At 38.3% G+C, this 13,938-nt stretch overlaps 1 protein-coding gene across 7 annotated transcripts in view; it reads left to right on the top strand.

Moving 5' to 3' along the window:
• CEP126 (centrosomal protein 126) overlaps positions 1 to 13,938 on the top strand; it is a 63,242-nt gene that overhangs the window by 42,172 nt on the left and 7,132 nt on the right. Inside the window, exons 7-12 of one of the 7 annotated variants that reach the window (XR_010597862.1) lie at positions 756 to 925; positions 2,140 to 2,264; positions 5,133 to 5,220; positions 5,755 to 5,964; positions 8,085 to 8,149; positions 11,687 to 12,185. Coding sequence is in view for 3 of the 7 variants with exons in the window: in XM_008178640.4 (XP_008176862.3) it covers positions 767 to 925; positions 2,140 to 2,264; positions 5,133 to 5,220; positions 5,755 to 5,964; positions 8,085 to 8,149; positions 10,332 to 10,481 (797 nt within the window). In the remaining 4 variants the exon portion in view is untranslated. Of the gene's footprint in view, positions 1 to 755; positions 926 to 2,139; positions 2,265 to 5,132; positions 5,221 to 5,754; positions 5,965 to 8,084; positions 8,150 to 10,331; positions 11,379 to 11,686; positions 12,186 to 13,938 lie in introns of those variants that run through there. The other 6 variants (XR_010597863.1, XM_008178641.4, XM_008178640.4 and 3 more) reach the window with 6 other exon arrangements.

Here is a 13,938-nt window from a genome sequence, read left to right as displayed (position 1 = left end):
CAGGGAGCAAAATGTTCATTTCCATAAACAAAATGATCAGCTATGAGGGTCTTTCTTTAAATGTTTTAAATGGAGCTGGAAGCATCAAGTGGTGTATTTACTGATCAAGGCATAGTATTCCCTAAGGGTTTGATCCTACATGGTGCTAAGAACTCTGGCCCTTATCCAACAAAGCACTAAACATATGTTTAACAGTAAGCACTGGAATGGTACCACTGATGTCAGTGGGACTAATTCACATGCTCAGAGTTAAATGCTTGCATACGTGCTTTGCTTTATAGGGATAGAGTCCTCAATACCTTGAAGGATCGAGTCCTAACATATTCTATTACTGTGTTGGGTAAGTCTCACTAAAACTTTAGTCCATAGTTTCTTCATAGATCTAAATACACCTCTACCTCGATATAACGCTGTCCTCGGGAGCCAAAAAATCTTACCGCGTTATAGGTGAAACCGCATTATATCGAATTTGCTTTGATCCACCGGAGTGCGCAGCCCGGTCCCCTCCCCCCCCCTCCCCACAAGCACTGCTTTACCGCATTATATCAGAATTCATGTTATATCAGGTCGCATTATATCAGGGTAGAGGTGTACATCTTGGCTTACTTATCAATGAAACTAATCTTGGTGCAGATCAAGAAGCTCACTTCCAACTCTCACTGTTTTTCAGAAATGTATTACTTGATTAATAACTCAGCATTTTAAAATTTTTAATGTTCCTCAGTATATAATGAATACAACTTCATTACATTCAGTTTCGTTTCAGGTGATTTCCGGCATTACGATGCTTGTTACAATAATTCCTTTAGCACTAATTTGCAATCTACTAAAGCTAACATATCCCATGTTACTATTGATGGTGGCAACCTTCTGACCAGTATTAAATCATCTAGAATGAACGGATTTTTCTCTTCTTCATCAAATGGTAAGAGACCTTATTTGTTAGATATCACTGTAGTAAAAACGACAGAGAAAATGCTGTTAAAAGCACCAAAAGACATTCTGGGGCAAATTTTCAAAACCTTACCAAATTGTGTACACAAAAAATGGTCAAGCACACATATAATTGCACATGCAGAACCCACATTTTCACATCAAATAACTGTAAGTACAAAATGGCATATAATATCTGTTTGGGTATGCAGGTTCCTGATTTGCACCTGCAAATTCCATGTGCGGACGTATGTTTCCCTACAGGTGTAGGTTAGAGGCTGAGTTTTGAAAATGTATTAAAACACTGAAGAAAACTGAATTAAGTTTGCAGTATAGTATCTAGTTTAGGCTTATGCATCTGAAGAAAATTGCTGCAGTGTTTTTTTTTTGGTTTGTTTTAAATACATTAAAATGAGTACAAATACTCATAAATTAGCAAGGCAGAAACAAATATAGCTGAGGAGCTCTAATATGTACAGCAGTGGTAGTAAAATCTCATGGGATGAAACTTAGTCAAGTAAATTCAATTCTGTGAACTAGTGAGCATCCCCTACAATGTGCTGAGTTCTCTTAATTACTATTAAATCCAATGGGAGCTGAGACCATGCAGCCCTTAGTAGGAAGCACTGATTACCCGGGATAGTCAGGCCCTAAGGTAGTTTCCTAAATATTGCCTATCTTATAAAATGGAATAATTGTTTGGCATGTCATTAGACATTGCTGTATCACAAAGGTAACTCAGAAGTTAGCTAACTATTATATTTTCATCAACCTTAGGTATTTATAGAGGATCAGTCACTATACAGTAGAACCTCAGAGTTACGAACACCAGAGTTACAAACTGACCAGTCAACCACACACCTCATTTGGAACCAGAAGTACACAATCAGGCAGCAGCAGAGACAAAAACAAATTCAGTACAGTATTGTGTTAGACTTAAAATAAAAAGGGGCAGGGAACAGCATTTTTCTTCTGCATAATAGTTTCAAAGCTGTATTAAGTCAATGTTCAGTTGTAAACTTTTGAAAGAACAACCATAATGTTTTGTTCAGAGTTACGAACGTTTCAGAGTTACGAACAACCTCCATTCCCGAAGTCTTCATAACTCTGAAGTTCTACTGTAATATCAAAGTGCTAATAATCTTTGCACCTCTGTATTTAGCATGCCTTTACATACTGGCTGCTTTTTTGTGTTTCTCATTTTAGGCGCTGTTCCTGTTACAAGACGAAAGCAAATTTCCGACAACAGCGAAAATAAACGTAGAGCTCTTTTAGAACAGAGAAGACAAATTGTAGCCTCTGCAGGAAGGAGATCCACTTATGATGCACTGGTAAATATCAATTTCTGGGATGTTGAACTGAAAATGTCAGTCAAAGGTTGTCACAGAATAATAGTTTCCTACCGCTGTATACTTGTTGGAGGAATAATGGAAAATAAATATTGAAGTAAAGTCAAGATGTTAATTTTAAAACAGGAGATTCCGATTCTATGACTAGTTACTTTAGCAAATGATTGATGCAGATACATTGATTTGTTTGATGGATAATGATACAATAATGTGAGAATTACTCAGTGTCCTGCTATTGACCTGCTGCATTCTGATTGTCTTAGAGAAAATATTTAGTGTTCTTCAGCCAGTCGACGACTAGCCATACAACTCCCTAGCTGAACATAAATATATATAGCAATCTAACTGGCTGGTGCACACTCTCAGCTCGCTTAAATAAGAGGTACAGACAAATATGTGTAACAACTCATGCGGTACCCCGATTAACAAAGTAAAAAGGCAGTTACATTTCCCTCATTCCTCCCAGCACTGTGCTCATCCTCATGATTCTTCTGCCCTTTTCCTTTAGGACCACAGCTGAAGCCTCTCCCTCCTTCGTCTCTTTTTCTTGCCTGGGAAAGCATGTAATATGAATACATTAAATACAAATGTACCAGTTCAAAAGTTTGTGTGCCTTTTGGGGTTTTTTTTTTCCTTTTCTGTTTTTACTTCTTATTCCCTTCTTTTTTTCCCTATCATCTCCCACTTTCATTTTTCCCTTTTATTTTCACACAATTTTCTCTTTTTTTCCCTTTTTTCAACTGCTTTCTCTATTTCTCCCTCAATCTCTGTTTCTCTCCCTACTTTCCTCAAATCTCTTTGCCTCCTCACAACTTTTCCCTCTCTCTCAACCCATATCTCCTTCTGTTATCCATGCTTATGGTAGTCCAGTTCCCAAGCCTGGAACTTTTCTTAGGGGCATGTGACCTTTCTCCTTTGCTGCCTTCCTCTAATGCTAGTTTGAACCTAACAAGAGAGTGGCTTGGACAGAGAAATGGAGTGCTGATATGTGATGCTGCCAAGAAGAGCCTGTATGGCATTCATGTGTATTTGGAGCACTGAACTGGCATGCAGCTAATATCTTAGGGAAAAAATTTCTATCTGATCTTTGTTGTAGAGCACTGTTGAATAATCTGCACTTATTTTGCACATAAATTTTCCATGGGCATACGGGAGCTCTCCCTGCAAAACGAATGCAGAATGTACAACAGAAATCTACATTATTGGTCAGAGAGGAGAATTTTACCTTAACCTTGAATTTTAGTTGAGAATGGAAATTGCATGCACTAGTTACACATAATAGAACTTCATGTCATAAGATTTATGAAAACTTTGAGAAGGCCAAACCAAAGCCCCAATCCTGCACATGTTTAACCTTACTCATGTGAATAAAGTTAAAGTGTGGGAAGTGCTTGCAGGATTGAGGCCTAAATTCGATGGAGGCCAAACTTACTTAATTCTTTCCAAGATCTATATTATCATGAGTATTATAAAACATCAGCAAACATACAAGGTACTAAAATTAGTTACTTGCCGATTTTATGTATTGTTAATTTAAGAGAACCTTTTGTTCACAAAGAAAAATCACTTGGCTGGATCAACTCAGAAGTTTCCTATGGCTTACGTGTCTATCAGATTACATCACCAGTGAAAAATAACAAGCACTTTCAGGAAACTAAAAAGGAAAGTCCCAAGTCCCAAAAATCTTCCATTGAAAATTAATGAGAAAGTCCAACATTGCTGCAAACACAAAAACAGTTTCTCTGCACATTCTCAATAGTTTTTAACTATTGTCACAGTGAAATACTTTATCTTTCCTTACAACAGATGTATTATTTTCTTTGGGGGGTTTACTGCTATAAACCAGTCACCAGAAATACATAGACCAAATGTTATCAAATATCTTTATAGAAGGCATACAGCTGTTATGAGATTCATTAATCATCATTGTTTATTCCAAATATAAATGTTTCCTTTGCATAAAAACATTTTGTTTTCATCATTTTGTATATATAAAGTATACATAGCAGAATTAAATATTGCTGTGGCTGTAAAAACTTGTAGTGGTAGTGACATCTTACTGGAATGTGATTTAGTTTAGGGTCATCTCATATGGTTGACATCATGGATGCTGTTATTGGCACCAGGCTACTTGTCATTAATGTCAGAGCTAAATGCATTAGACAGATAGGCATATAAAAATGCTCAGAGTTTTGATTAGAACTTTTAAATAAAATTTCTAATAGTCACTGGGCTCCTTGTTTTTTAATATTTGTAAAATAAATGAATAAATAAAAGTGTTAATAAAAACCAAATGAATCATTAGAGGATTTTACAAAATGCACATTCGGGAGAGATTAATAGATTCTAAGACCAGAAGGGACTGTTGTGATTATCTAGTTTGACCTCCTGCAAAACACAGGTTGTAGAGCTTCACTGAAGTAATTCCTGTATACACTGTCAATTAGAAAAAACATCTAATCTTGATTTAAAAATTGCCAATGATGACAATAAAGAGACTATAAAAATACAAAACTATGCGAGTGCAATCTAGTAAAAGTGTAAAACAAAAGTCAACCAGAATGCCTCTAGGGTCTCTTGCTACTGTGGATCCTCTCCACACTTCTCCAGTGCAGGCTGTTGCTTAGAAACCACAATATGCACAAAGGTATATAGACATTTTTGTGTACTTTAAAAAAGCTTTATTAATTGCTCATATTTTTCAAAATAGCTTTTGAACTTGAAAACACACAGCCTGTAAACTTCAGTAACATAAATATCTTAACTAAAACATTAAAAAGCTCCAGAAATGTTAAGATTATTTTAAATACTATTTAAATATTATTCTGATAAAGTGATCAATTTTTACAGAATACAGTACATACTGTCCAGCTAAGTCCATTTCAATGTGCATTTGAGCCAGTGCAAACTGTGAGTGGCATCCCTAATTCTGATGAAGGTACAGTAGTTCATTTCAGTTCCATTCTTTGTTATAGATAAAATAGTTGCACTATACATCAGCTGTTGCCTTGTAGCATCAATGATTCTGAATCAGAAAGTATGGTCTGTTGGCTGGAAATAAAGATTTTTCCACTAAAAGTTAATACAGCACAGCACAATATCACTTATATCTGATTGGTGGATTTAGAAGAGCATCATGAAAAAGATAAAGTCTCTATTCCTTTAGTGTTGTATTTTTTTTAAGTGTATGACAACTATGTGTACAGGCACAGTATGTCACTATTAGCTGGTTGTAAAGCTGGTAGGACTGGCTCCTCCACCAGCTATCTTCCTCTGCCCCATATTAGGAGCACAGGCAACCTTAATTCTGGCATTTCTTAACTTTTGAATGCATGACTTTGCAACATTAATATTGTTTTAATGTGGATTTTTGTGTGCAGTATATCCATGAAAATGAGCAATAGGCCTAGATGTGATAAAATATTCTAATTTGAAAAAGTTCAGACTGTGACCAGCTCTGTAAAATCTTTAGTTTCAGAAAGTACTGCCCAGTTTTTGCTGGCAGAAAATCTAGCAGGTACATCAGTTACAGAAGGTGAAATCCTGGCTGCTATGGAAACAGTGCAACCACCTGGACAAACCATGCTGCTTAACAAGGCCCAGCGACGAGGCATGAGTGCACTGTCACTAGAAGAACAGAAGATTCTTCAGTCACTTGATCGTCTCAATCAAAGGTTGCAGAGTAAGTACAATATATAGCAGGGATCGGCAACCTTTGGCACGCTGCTCACCAGGGTACTTACCCTGGCGGGCTGGGCCGGGCCGGGCCGGTTTGTTTACCTGTCACGTCTGCAGGTTCAGCCGATTGCGGCTCCCACTGGCCGTGGTTCGCCATCCCAGGCCAATGGGGGCTGCGGGAAGCGGCGTGGGCCGAGGGATGTGCTAGCCGCTGCTTCCCGCCACCCCCATTGGCCTAGAGCGGCGAACCGTGGCCAGTGGGAGCCGCGATCGGCTGAACATGCGGACGCAGCAGGTAAACAAACCAGCTTACCCTGGCGAGCTGCGTGCCAAAGGTTGCCGATCCCTGATATATAGTATTAACATAATAATAACTTACATTTTAAATATTGGTTTGTGTGACATATAAAAACATAAACTATGTAGCTATAAAGACCTATAGGTGCATCTGCTCCATCCTGTTGCATTTGTTATTTAGTAAACATACCAAACAGTAGGTACAAAACCCTTACTCAGGCAAAACTCATTTAAAACAATGGGAGTGTTGCCTGAGTGAAAACTAAGTAAGATTTTTGGATTTGGATTTGTCCCCCCGTTAAACTTGTGTATGCTGACTGGTCCCACATGATATGGTAGCCTGAATGACATATCAATACAACTTCTGAAAAGGAATTCAGGTTTCCCCTTTCCATAGCAGTGGCAAAAGCAGAGGAGAGGAACCTTGCAACCACTGGGAATCTGCTTAGCTGTAGCACAGAGTCACTGATCCCAGAAAAACAGCAGTTCAGACTTCTCTGTTTTAGGAAGCAGTTTTAGTATGATGTCCTCTGGATTAGGCAGAAGGAGATATTAAATGAGAAACACAGAAAAGTGGAAAAGAAAATACTCTATGAACTATGAAGGAAAAAGAGAGAGACACACACACATAGAGGCAGATAGAAAAGAAACAGGAGACAGTGAAACTAAAGAAGATAGCAAAGCAACAGACAAGATAATTAAAATGGAGAAAAAGTAAAGAAAACTAGAAAGTAAAAAAGAAAAGTCCAACAAGGAATATTAAGGGAACAATGAAAGAAATGTAAAAGTAATGACTGCAAACCATACAATTACAAAAACTAAAGTAAAACATTGCTAGTGTGCAATTAACTACTGCACATTGTATTCCAAATTTATCAGACACTGTGGGCTCAATTCCCCTTTTTATCTAAGCTCCACTAGGTGTAACAAGGGGGTAGCCATCAGATCTGGCTCCCTAATTCTGAATCTACCCACACTGGTGGTAGATAAAGTAGCTGACAGGTCCCAGCACCCTCCGCATTATGCCCTTTCCCTCCCCTGATGGACCCCTACAATAGAGGCAGGGGAGGGTGGCTGGTGCAGAAGTCGACTCTGCCAGCTTTACCTCAGCAAGGAGTTCATCTCCACAAGAGGAATTATCCCAAGACAATTTACAGCCAGAATCCAGCCACTTTGCAGTATGGGTACGAACATCCATCACCACCTGACGTTTCCAAGTGGTTTTAGCTCCTAGTTATGTAATTCTATGTATTCTGTTGCAGTAATCTATTCTGGAGGTGACAAAGACATGGATCATTATGTCAAATATATCTGAAAGAAAAGGTGACAAGTTTCTGGCCAGGTTTAGCTGGCAAAAAAAGCATTCTTGACAGAGATGCCACGGTTTTGTTAAACCTTCACCATCTCCGCTCCCTTTATTGTTTTGTTTTACAGAAAACCTAAATCTGGGACTAAACCTACAAGACAGTGTGCCTTCAACATGGCCATGTAAATGGATAACTCGTTCTGAGTGGGGTTTTTTTTGTTTTTGTTTTTGTTTTTATATCCCATCTCTGGGGAACTGGCCTTCTCTTTTTCAGATTTGGATTTCGTTTTAGATGCTACAGGCTTAATTTACAATTCCAAATTTTAAAAATACAAATAAACTAGATGTTTCAACTTCCCTCAGGCCAAAGAAAAATAGTTTACTTGTTAAATTGCAGTTAAATTGTTGTATTTTCCACAGCCTTTAGGAAGGTTGGTACTGACTTGTTGACTGTTGTTCATATTTTTGTTCTAGCATGTGTTTTATATAATTGTTGCATCATAGTTTTGTACTTTTTTTAGATGTCCAAGAAACCATTGCCAAAAACCTATCCACGTCAAGTGTTTTACAGATAATCTCTCCTTTGGTAAGCATTTAAATTTACTGTTTTCTGACTTAGTAGGTATTGACATTGGTTTGTTTTAGGATTAACTGAGTTGCTAGAATTTCAGAGTGTCATTTGCGTGGGATAGTGTTCGTAACAGGGCTGTCTGACCTAGTGGTCAGAGCCAGAGGTGGAGTTGGGATTGCACTCAGGAGTCACACCAAAGATGAAAGCCAGAGTCAGAAGCCATGCTAAGGATCAGAGCCAGGGTCAGGGTCAGAGCCACACCAAGGATTAAGCTGGAATCAGAGTCAGAAGTCACACCCAGGGTCAAAACTGGAATCAGCAGTTGGCATCAGTGCAAGGAAGTAGGAAGCAGGAAGAAGGTGCAGGGCCTGGTAGTGGGAGCATGGACTAGGCATGGTGATAGGAAAAAGGATTAGGAGCCGAACAAAGAAGCAGGGACTTGATCTCCGGGGTCTAGGCAGCAACAGGTCTAGCAACTAGTTGCTCAGACAAGGGGTAGGACGGGAACAGGAAACTTTATACCCAGTCATAGGCGCTGACTCTGTGGGTGCTCAGGGGCTCAAGCACCCACAGAGAAAAAATAGGGGGTGCTCAGCACCCACAGGGCTGGCCGGAGCTGCTGCTCCAGTGGCTCTGGGCTTGGCCACCAATCAGCTGTTCAGTGGCTGGCCCTATGCTCCCAGCAGCTCTTCAGAGGGGCTGCCCCACCCTTTAGCTGTTGAGCGGGGCTGCCCCTCCCCTCAACTGTTGAGCAAGGCTGTCCTGCCCGTCAGCTGTTGAGCAGGGCTACCCTGCCATTGGCTCCTCTCTGCCCCCTCCCTCCCTCACTGCCCATAAGGTAGGAGTAGGCAAAAAGGAGCAAGCAGTGGGTGGGAGGTGCTCAAGGGAGGGTGTCTTGGGGGGAGGATCGGGGGCGGGAAGAGGTGGAGTGGGGGTGGAGCTCGGGGGTGGAGCCAGTGTGGGACACCCACCGGAAAAATGAAAAATCAGCGCCTATGTACCCAGTGGTGTCCAATCAGTATTCTGCTGTTAGTCACCTGACTCTGTGAATTAGCAGGCTGGGCATTAGCTGGGCATTAGGTACAGTTCATTCATCTGATCCTTCTGTGCAGTGTCGCAGAGGTGGTTCTTGCTCAGCAACCTTGCAGACCTGGATTTGAGACCCTCAGCGCCTAACAGAATAAATTAATGAGCTGTATGCCCTAAATGTTAAGTGTATTGTTAGGATTTTATATCAGGCTTTGAAGTCAATGGAGCTAGGTTGAGTATACATTTACACCAGCTGAGTATCTGGCCCGTCAGCTTTAGAAAAGCTTGGCTTTAGGTGAGAATATAATGTAGCATTCCTCTTCTGGAATCTGGAGCAGTTTCCACAAAGCCTACAAAGTTTCCAAAGAACAGTTGCTTTGCAGGCTCATATGAGCCAAATAAGGCCCTTTATTAGTTATTTTTTCCTAATAATGTAAGGAAAAAAGATGTGCTGTATTGTGACCTGAAGGATAATCAATTGTGTAATGAAATATTTTCATGACATGCAGAGATCATTTCATGTTCTACAACTAATCTGCATTATATTTCTTTTTTCAGTATTTATATTTCCTGTTTTATATAGTTTGGTTTCTTTAATATAATATAACCAATACAATACCAGTTTCAGGTATATATAGGATTGTATAGGCTAGTGAGTATCTTAAGCATAGATTTTACACTTCAACTTATCACTCTGTTATTCAAAAAATATCATGTGTGATTCAGTATTCTCTGTTATTTTACTCTACATGTATATTGAGAAAAAATATAGACAGATGACTGTATATTTCACACCCAGTTCTATTACCCAAAAAATGTATAATGAGTGTAAAGAAAAATTTGGACTGAAAAAAGTTACTCATTCTTCAAGAGGCCTCTATACATTCCCACTAGTGGGAATTGCACCAGTTGTACAGCATAACAGTGAAAATCTCTGAAAGCAGTGCCTGTGGAAGCCCTCGTACCTCTACTGATCCAATGATACCAGAAGTAAGACGGTAAAAGAAGGCAGAACACTTCAACTGCCTCCATTCCTTCTAGCCATGATAGTATGTGTGGAATTTGAAAAGTCAGATTCCCCTCTCCTGTACCAGAGGGATTATTACCAAGGATACTAGTGTGATTTTGTATACAAACTATATAATACGGCATATTTCCTGTTTCAAAGAGTTTACAGTTTGACTCCGGCTCTATAGAAGTCCGTGGGAGAGTTCTATCTGCTTCAATTCCCATGGATGTCAGTGAGAGAGGGGGGCATTCAGTACCTCAGAGGAAAGGCTCAGCACCTTGCAGACTCAAGTCCCAATTCAAGATATAGGGACACAATTTTTTATGTAGCTGAAAATAGAAGATCACATGATATTGTCAAATTTGGTTTTATGTTAAACATCATAAAATATAAATTGTCATTTTGTGACCCTAGGCACCCCTGTATTCACACCTTACACACTACTGCATTAATATTTGTACAAAATATGCCTTTTGAGGTATCATATGAATGCTAGCAATACACTGGTCATTAATATTATTTCTAAGATGCATATGTTAATCTTGTATGTGAAATTATGAATTCCCTCTGTATGATGTTACTAGAACCTGTTTAAGACAGAGAGCTTAGCCTAGGTGAAGGTGATAAACAGGTCTGTCCTAGACAAAGGCATGTGGGTTTACTTCAATTTGCATATTAGCAGTAAACAAAGCTATCAAGCTAAACCAGTGTGTTATCCTGATCTTGAACTTGGGAGACAGAGAATTAACAGGGCTCCTGCACTCCAGAGAGATAGACGACTGAATCCCCAGGAGGCCTCCCTATCTTTTAAAACAAAACCAACCTCTTTGGGGATATAAGGAACAGAAAGAGACTCCATCTTGAACCTTCACCTTAAGGAGACAAAGAAACTAAGTGATTTAATCTTTGTGATAGATCCTGACTAGGTCAGCCAGTAAAAGGCTGGAAAGGAGACTGGGGGTCAGAGAAACCATCTTGAACAAAGACTGTATCTTGCTAGATTAAGTTTTAGACTTTTAGATGCGTATTTTCTCTTTTAGATGCTTGTAACTACCTCTACCTTTATCTCTTTTATTTGGTATCACATAATCCATGCTCTTTTGTTAGTTCACTTGTTTTACTTTTACTATAAACCAATTCAGTGCTGTGTTTGAAGGGTTGTATTTACCCCAGTTAAATTAATAAAGTGTGATTGACTCTTTAACAGACCAGCAAACTTAATATCTTCTGTGAATGCACAGTGTAGGGACTGCGCATTGCAGAGAAACATCTCGGAGGAGCTCAGGGGCTGGAGTTCACTGATTGCTACTTACTAGGTGAGGTTTGGGCTGGGAGAGCCTTGAGGAGTTTGCCGGGAGGAAGACAGACTGGTTTAGCAGGCAGCTGACACACAGTCTAATAGCCAGCAAAACTCGCTCTTGCTGAGGCAGAGGGATAACACAGTAGCTCACAGCTCTGGGTATCCCCAGCAGTATGTTACACATATAAAAGCATTATTCTTCAATTTGTCATAGAACATTCAGCAATCTGCATCCTCCCCTTCTGTGGACCCTCCATTAGCCATGCGAAGGTATCGGAGTATGTCAGCTGACACTCTATCACGACTACAGAGAAGATACTGACATGGACTAACAAAGGCTGCTTCACTGGATTTTATTTTAATACAGCCTCGTGTTCTTTATGTAATGTATACTTGTATTCAAAACACTACACACTATAAAATCAACCACAGTGTAAGGATGTAAACAGTAACACAAGTAATGAATGTCAGTTAACTAGTTTACATTTAAGACATTTTATTATGCACTTTACTGTAAAATATTGTATTTTTAAAAGAATGGAAATACCTCACATTTTAATGAGTCTATTGCTGGTTGTAAATATACTGTATATTTAATTAAAATGACATGGAAAAGAGATTATTTTGCTACTCAGGTTAAGATTATGTATAAACTAATCTCCTATCTTCATGGTTTTCCAGATTTGCCAATAAATTCTATTACATTTGTAAAAGGTATGTTGTAGAAAATGATCTGATTATCAATAATCCATGGAGCAGCCAGGTAAATGTTGCATCTCTTATCTTTCATCTGATGGCCCCACTCCAAACTACTACAGACTTGTCTATGCCTCTTGGACAACAATTCTGTTTGATGGCCCTAAAACTGACCATGCTGTCAGCTTCATGCTTCTCTTGGTTTCTCTTCTAGCTCCTCTTACTGAAAATGTTGGAACCGTCCTGGCTTCTGAATTTCCTTGACTGTATTACACTTACCTTTGTTGTGTGCAGTGCTGATGCAGCTATTTTGGACCCAGGATATTAGAGAGACAAGGTGGGTGAGGGATATATTTTATTGGACCAACTTCTGTTGGTGAAGGACACAAGCTTTTGAGTTTACACAGAGCTTACATAGGTGGTTCACAATTACATGGATATGGTATGTGCCACAAAGTAAAGAGGAAAAATAGCAATTTCACAAAATAAAGGCAGTTTTCTACTATGGTTTCCAGTGTTCTACAGTTTATGTGCATGTCTAGGGAAAATTATTCCAGGCCTATCTCACTCTAAGAATAGCAGCTTTACATTTATCAAAATATTATAGGTAGCAAACTAACTATAGGTTTATCCATTGAAGGTTTATCCATTGAAGATTTGAAAGTGAAAACTGTAGTTTTAACTGCTTATAATTAAGTCATGGTTTCTGTTAATACAGTTCCAAAAGCCCCTCTAAAATCTGAAGAGCATGTACTGTAGAGTTTGTCCAGCTTACGTCTTTGCAACCTTTCTTTATTTACCATAGTGCACTATAACTGATTCAATATGTCCCAATTAGAGCTGATGAAAACTCAGAATTTCCCTTACATGGGAAATTTCAACATTCCTAAATTTTTCATGCCGTGAAAACAAATATTTTTTGAATTTCCCACAAAAGTGACAATTCAAAAAAATGTGATTTAAAAATTTTGAAATTGTTTCGAAGTACAATATTCATTTTGATTTTTTTTCATTTTTATATTTATTATTTTTACATTATTGCATAACATGTTAATAGTAGTAGTGCATAACATGACACATCAGCATTGTCAGGTTACATCAGAATATGACAAGATGTCATTGACATAATAATTGAGAATATTCTATTTTATTTTGAATTCATGAAGGGCACCTGCTACTAAGTTTAAATCAAAACTTTGTTCTTTTATTTTCTAGTATTCCTGTTTGTGTTCTAATGAAACTGTTTGACCCTTTGAAGAAGAAAGGAAGATAAGCATTCATTACAACACAAACAGGATCTAGAAAATAGGATGTAAGATATGATTTGTACTAAGTAGCATCTACTGTTAATGATTTTAAAAGTAAAATAATATAAATTTTAAAAATTTTCAACTTTTTTGTCATATGTCATGACAACAGTAGTTTTTAGAACAAAATTACTTGTTCATGTTATGACCTAACATATGTCACCTTGTGCACTATTACTACTAAGTCATGAAATAATGTAAAAATAAAAATATAAACATGCAAAAAAAGTTTTGAAATGAAATTTCAAAATGTTTCTGAATATTTGTTTTGAATTTTTTTTGTGAGAAATTCTGTTGAAATTTTTTTGTTTTGTCAAAGTAACATTTTGCAGTGGAAAACTTTTTCAACTCAAATGTCTGACCAGCTCTGTCCACTTAGCAGGTTGCTCTCTCGTTCTCCCTCCTGTAACGTTTTTAAAGCATGGGAAGATTATCTGATATGGTGTGTTCCCTTTGTTGTTTT

Source organism: Chrysemys picta, chromosome 1 (assembly GCF_011386835.1).
Source record: "Chrysemys picta bellii isolate R12L10 chromosome 1, ASM1138683v2, whole genome shotgun sequence".
Lineage (NCBI taxonomy): Eukaryota > Metazoa > Chordata > Testudines > Emydidae > Chrysemys > Chrysemys picta.
The sequence above is the reverse complement of the archived record's forward strand: the minus strand, read 5'-3'. Positions and strand labels throughout refer to the sequence as shown.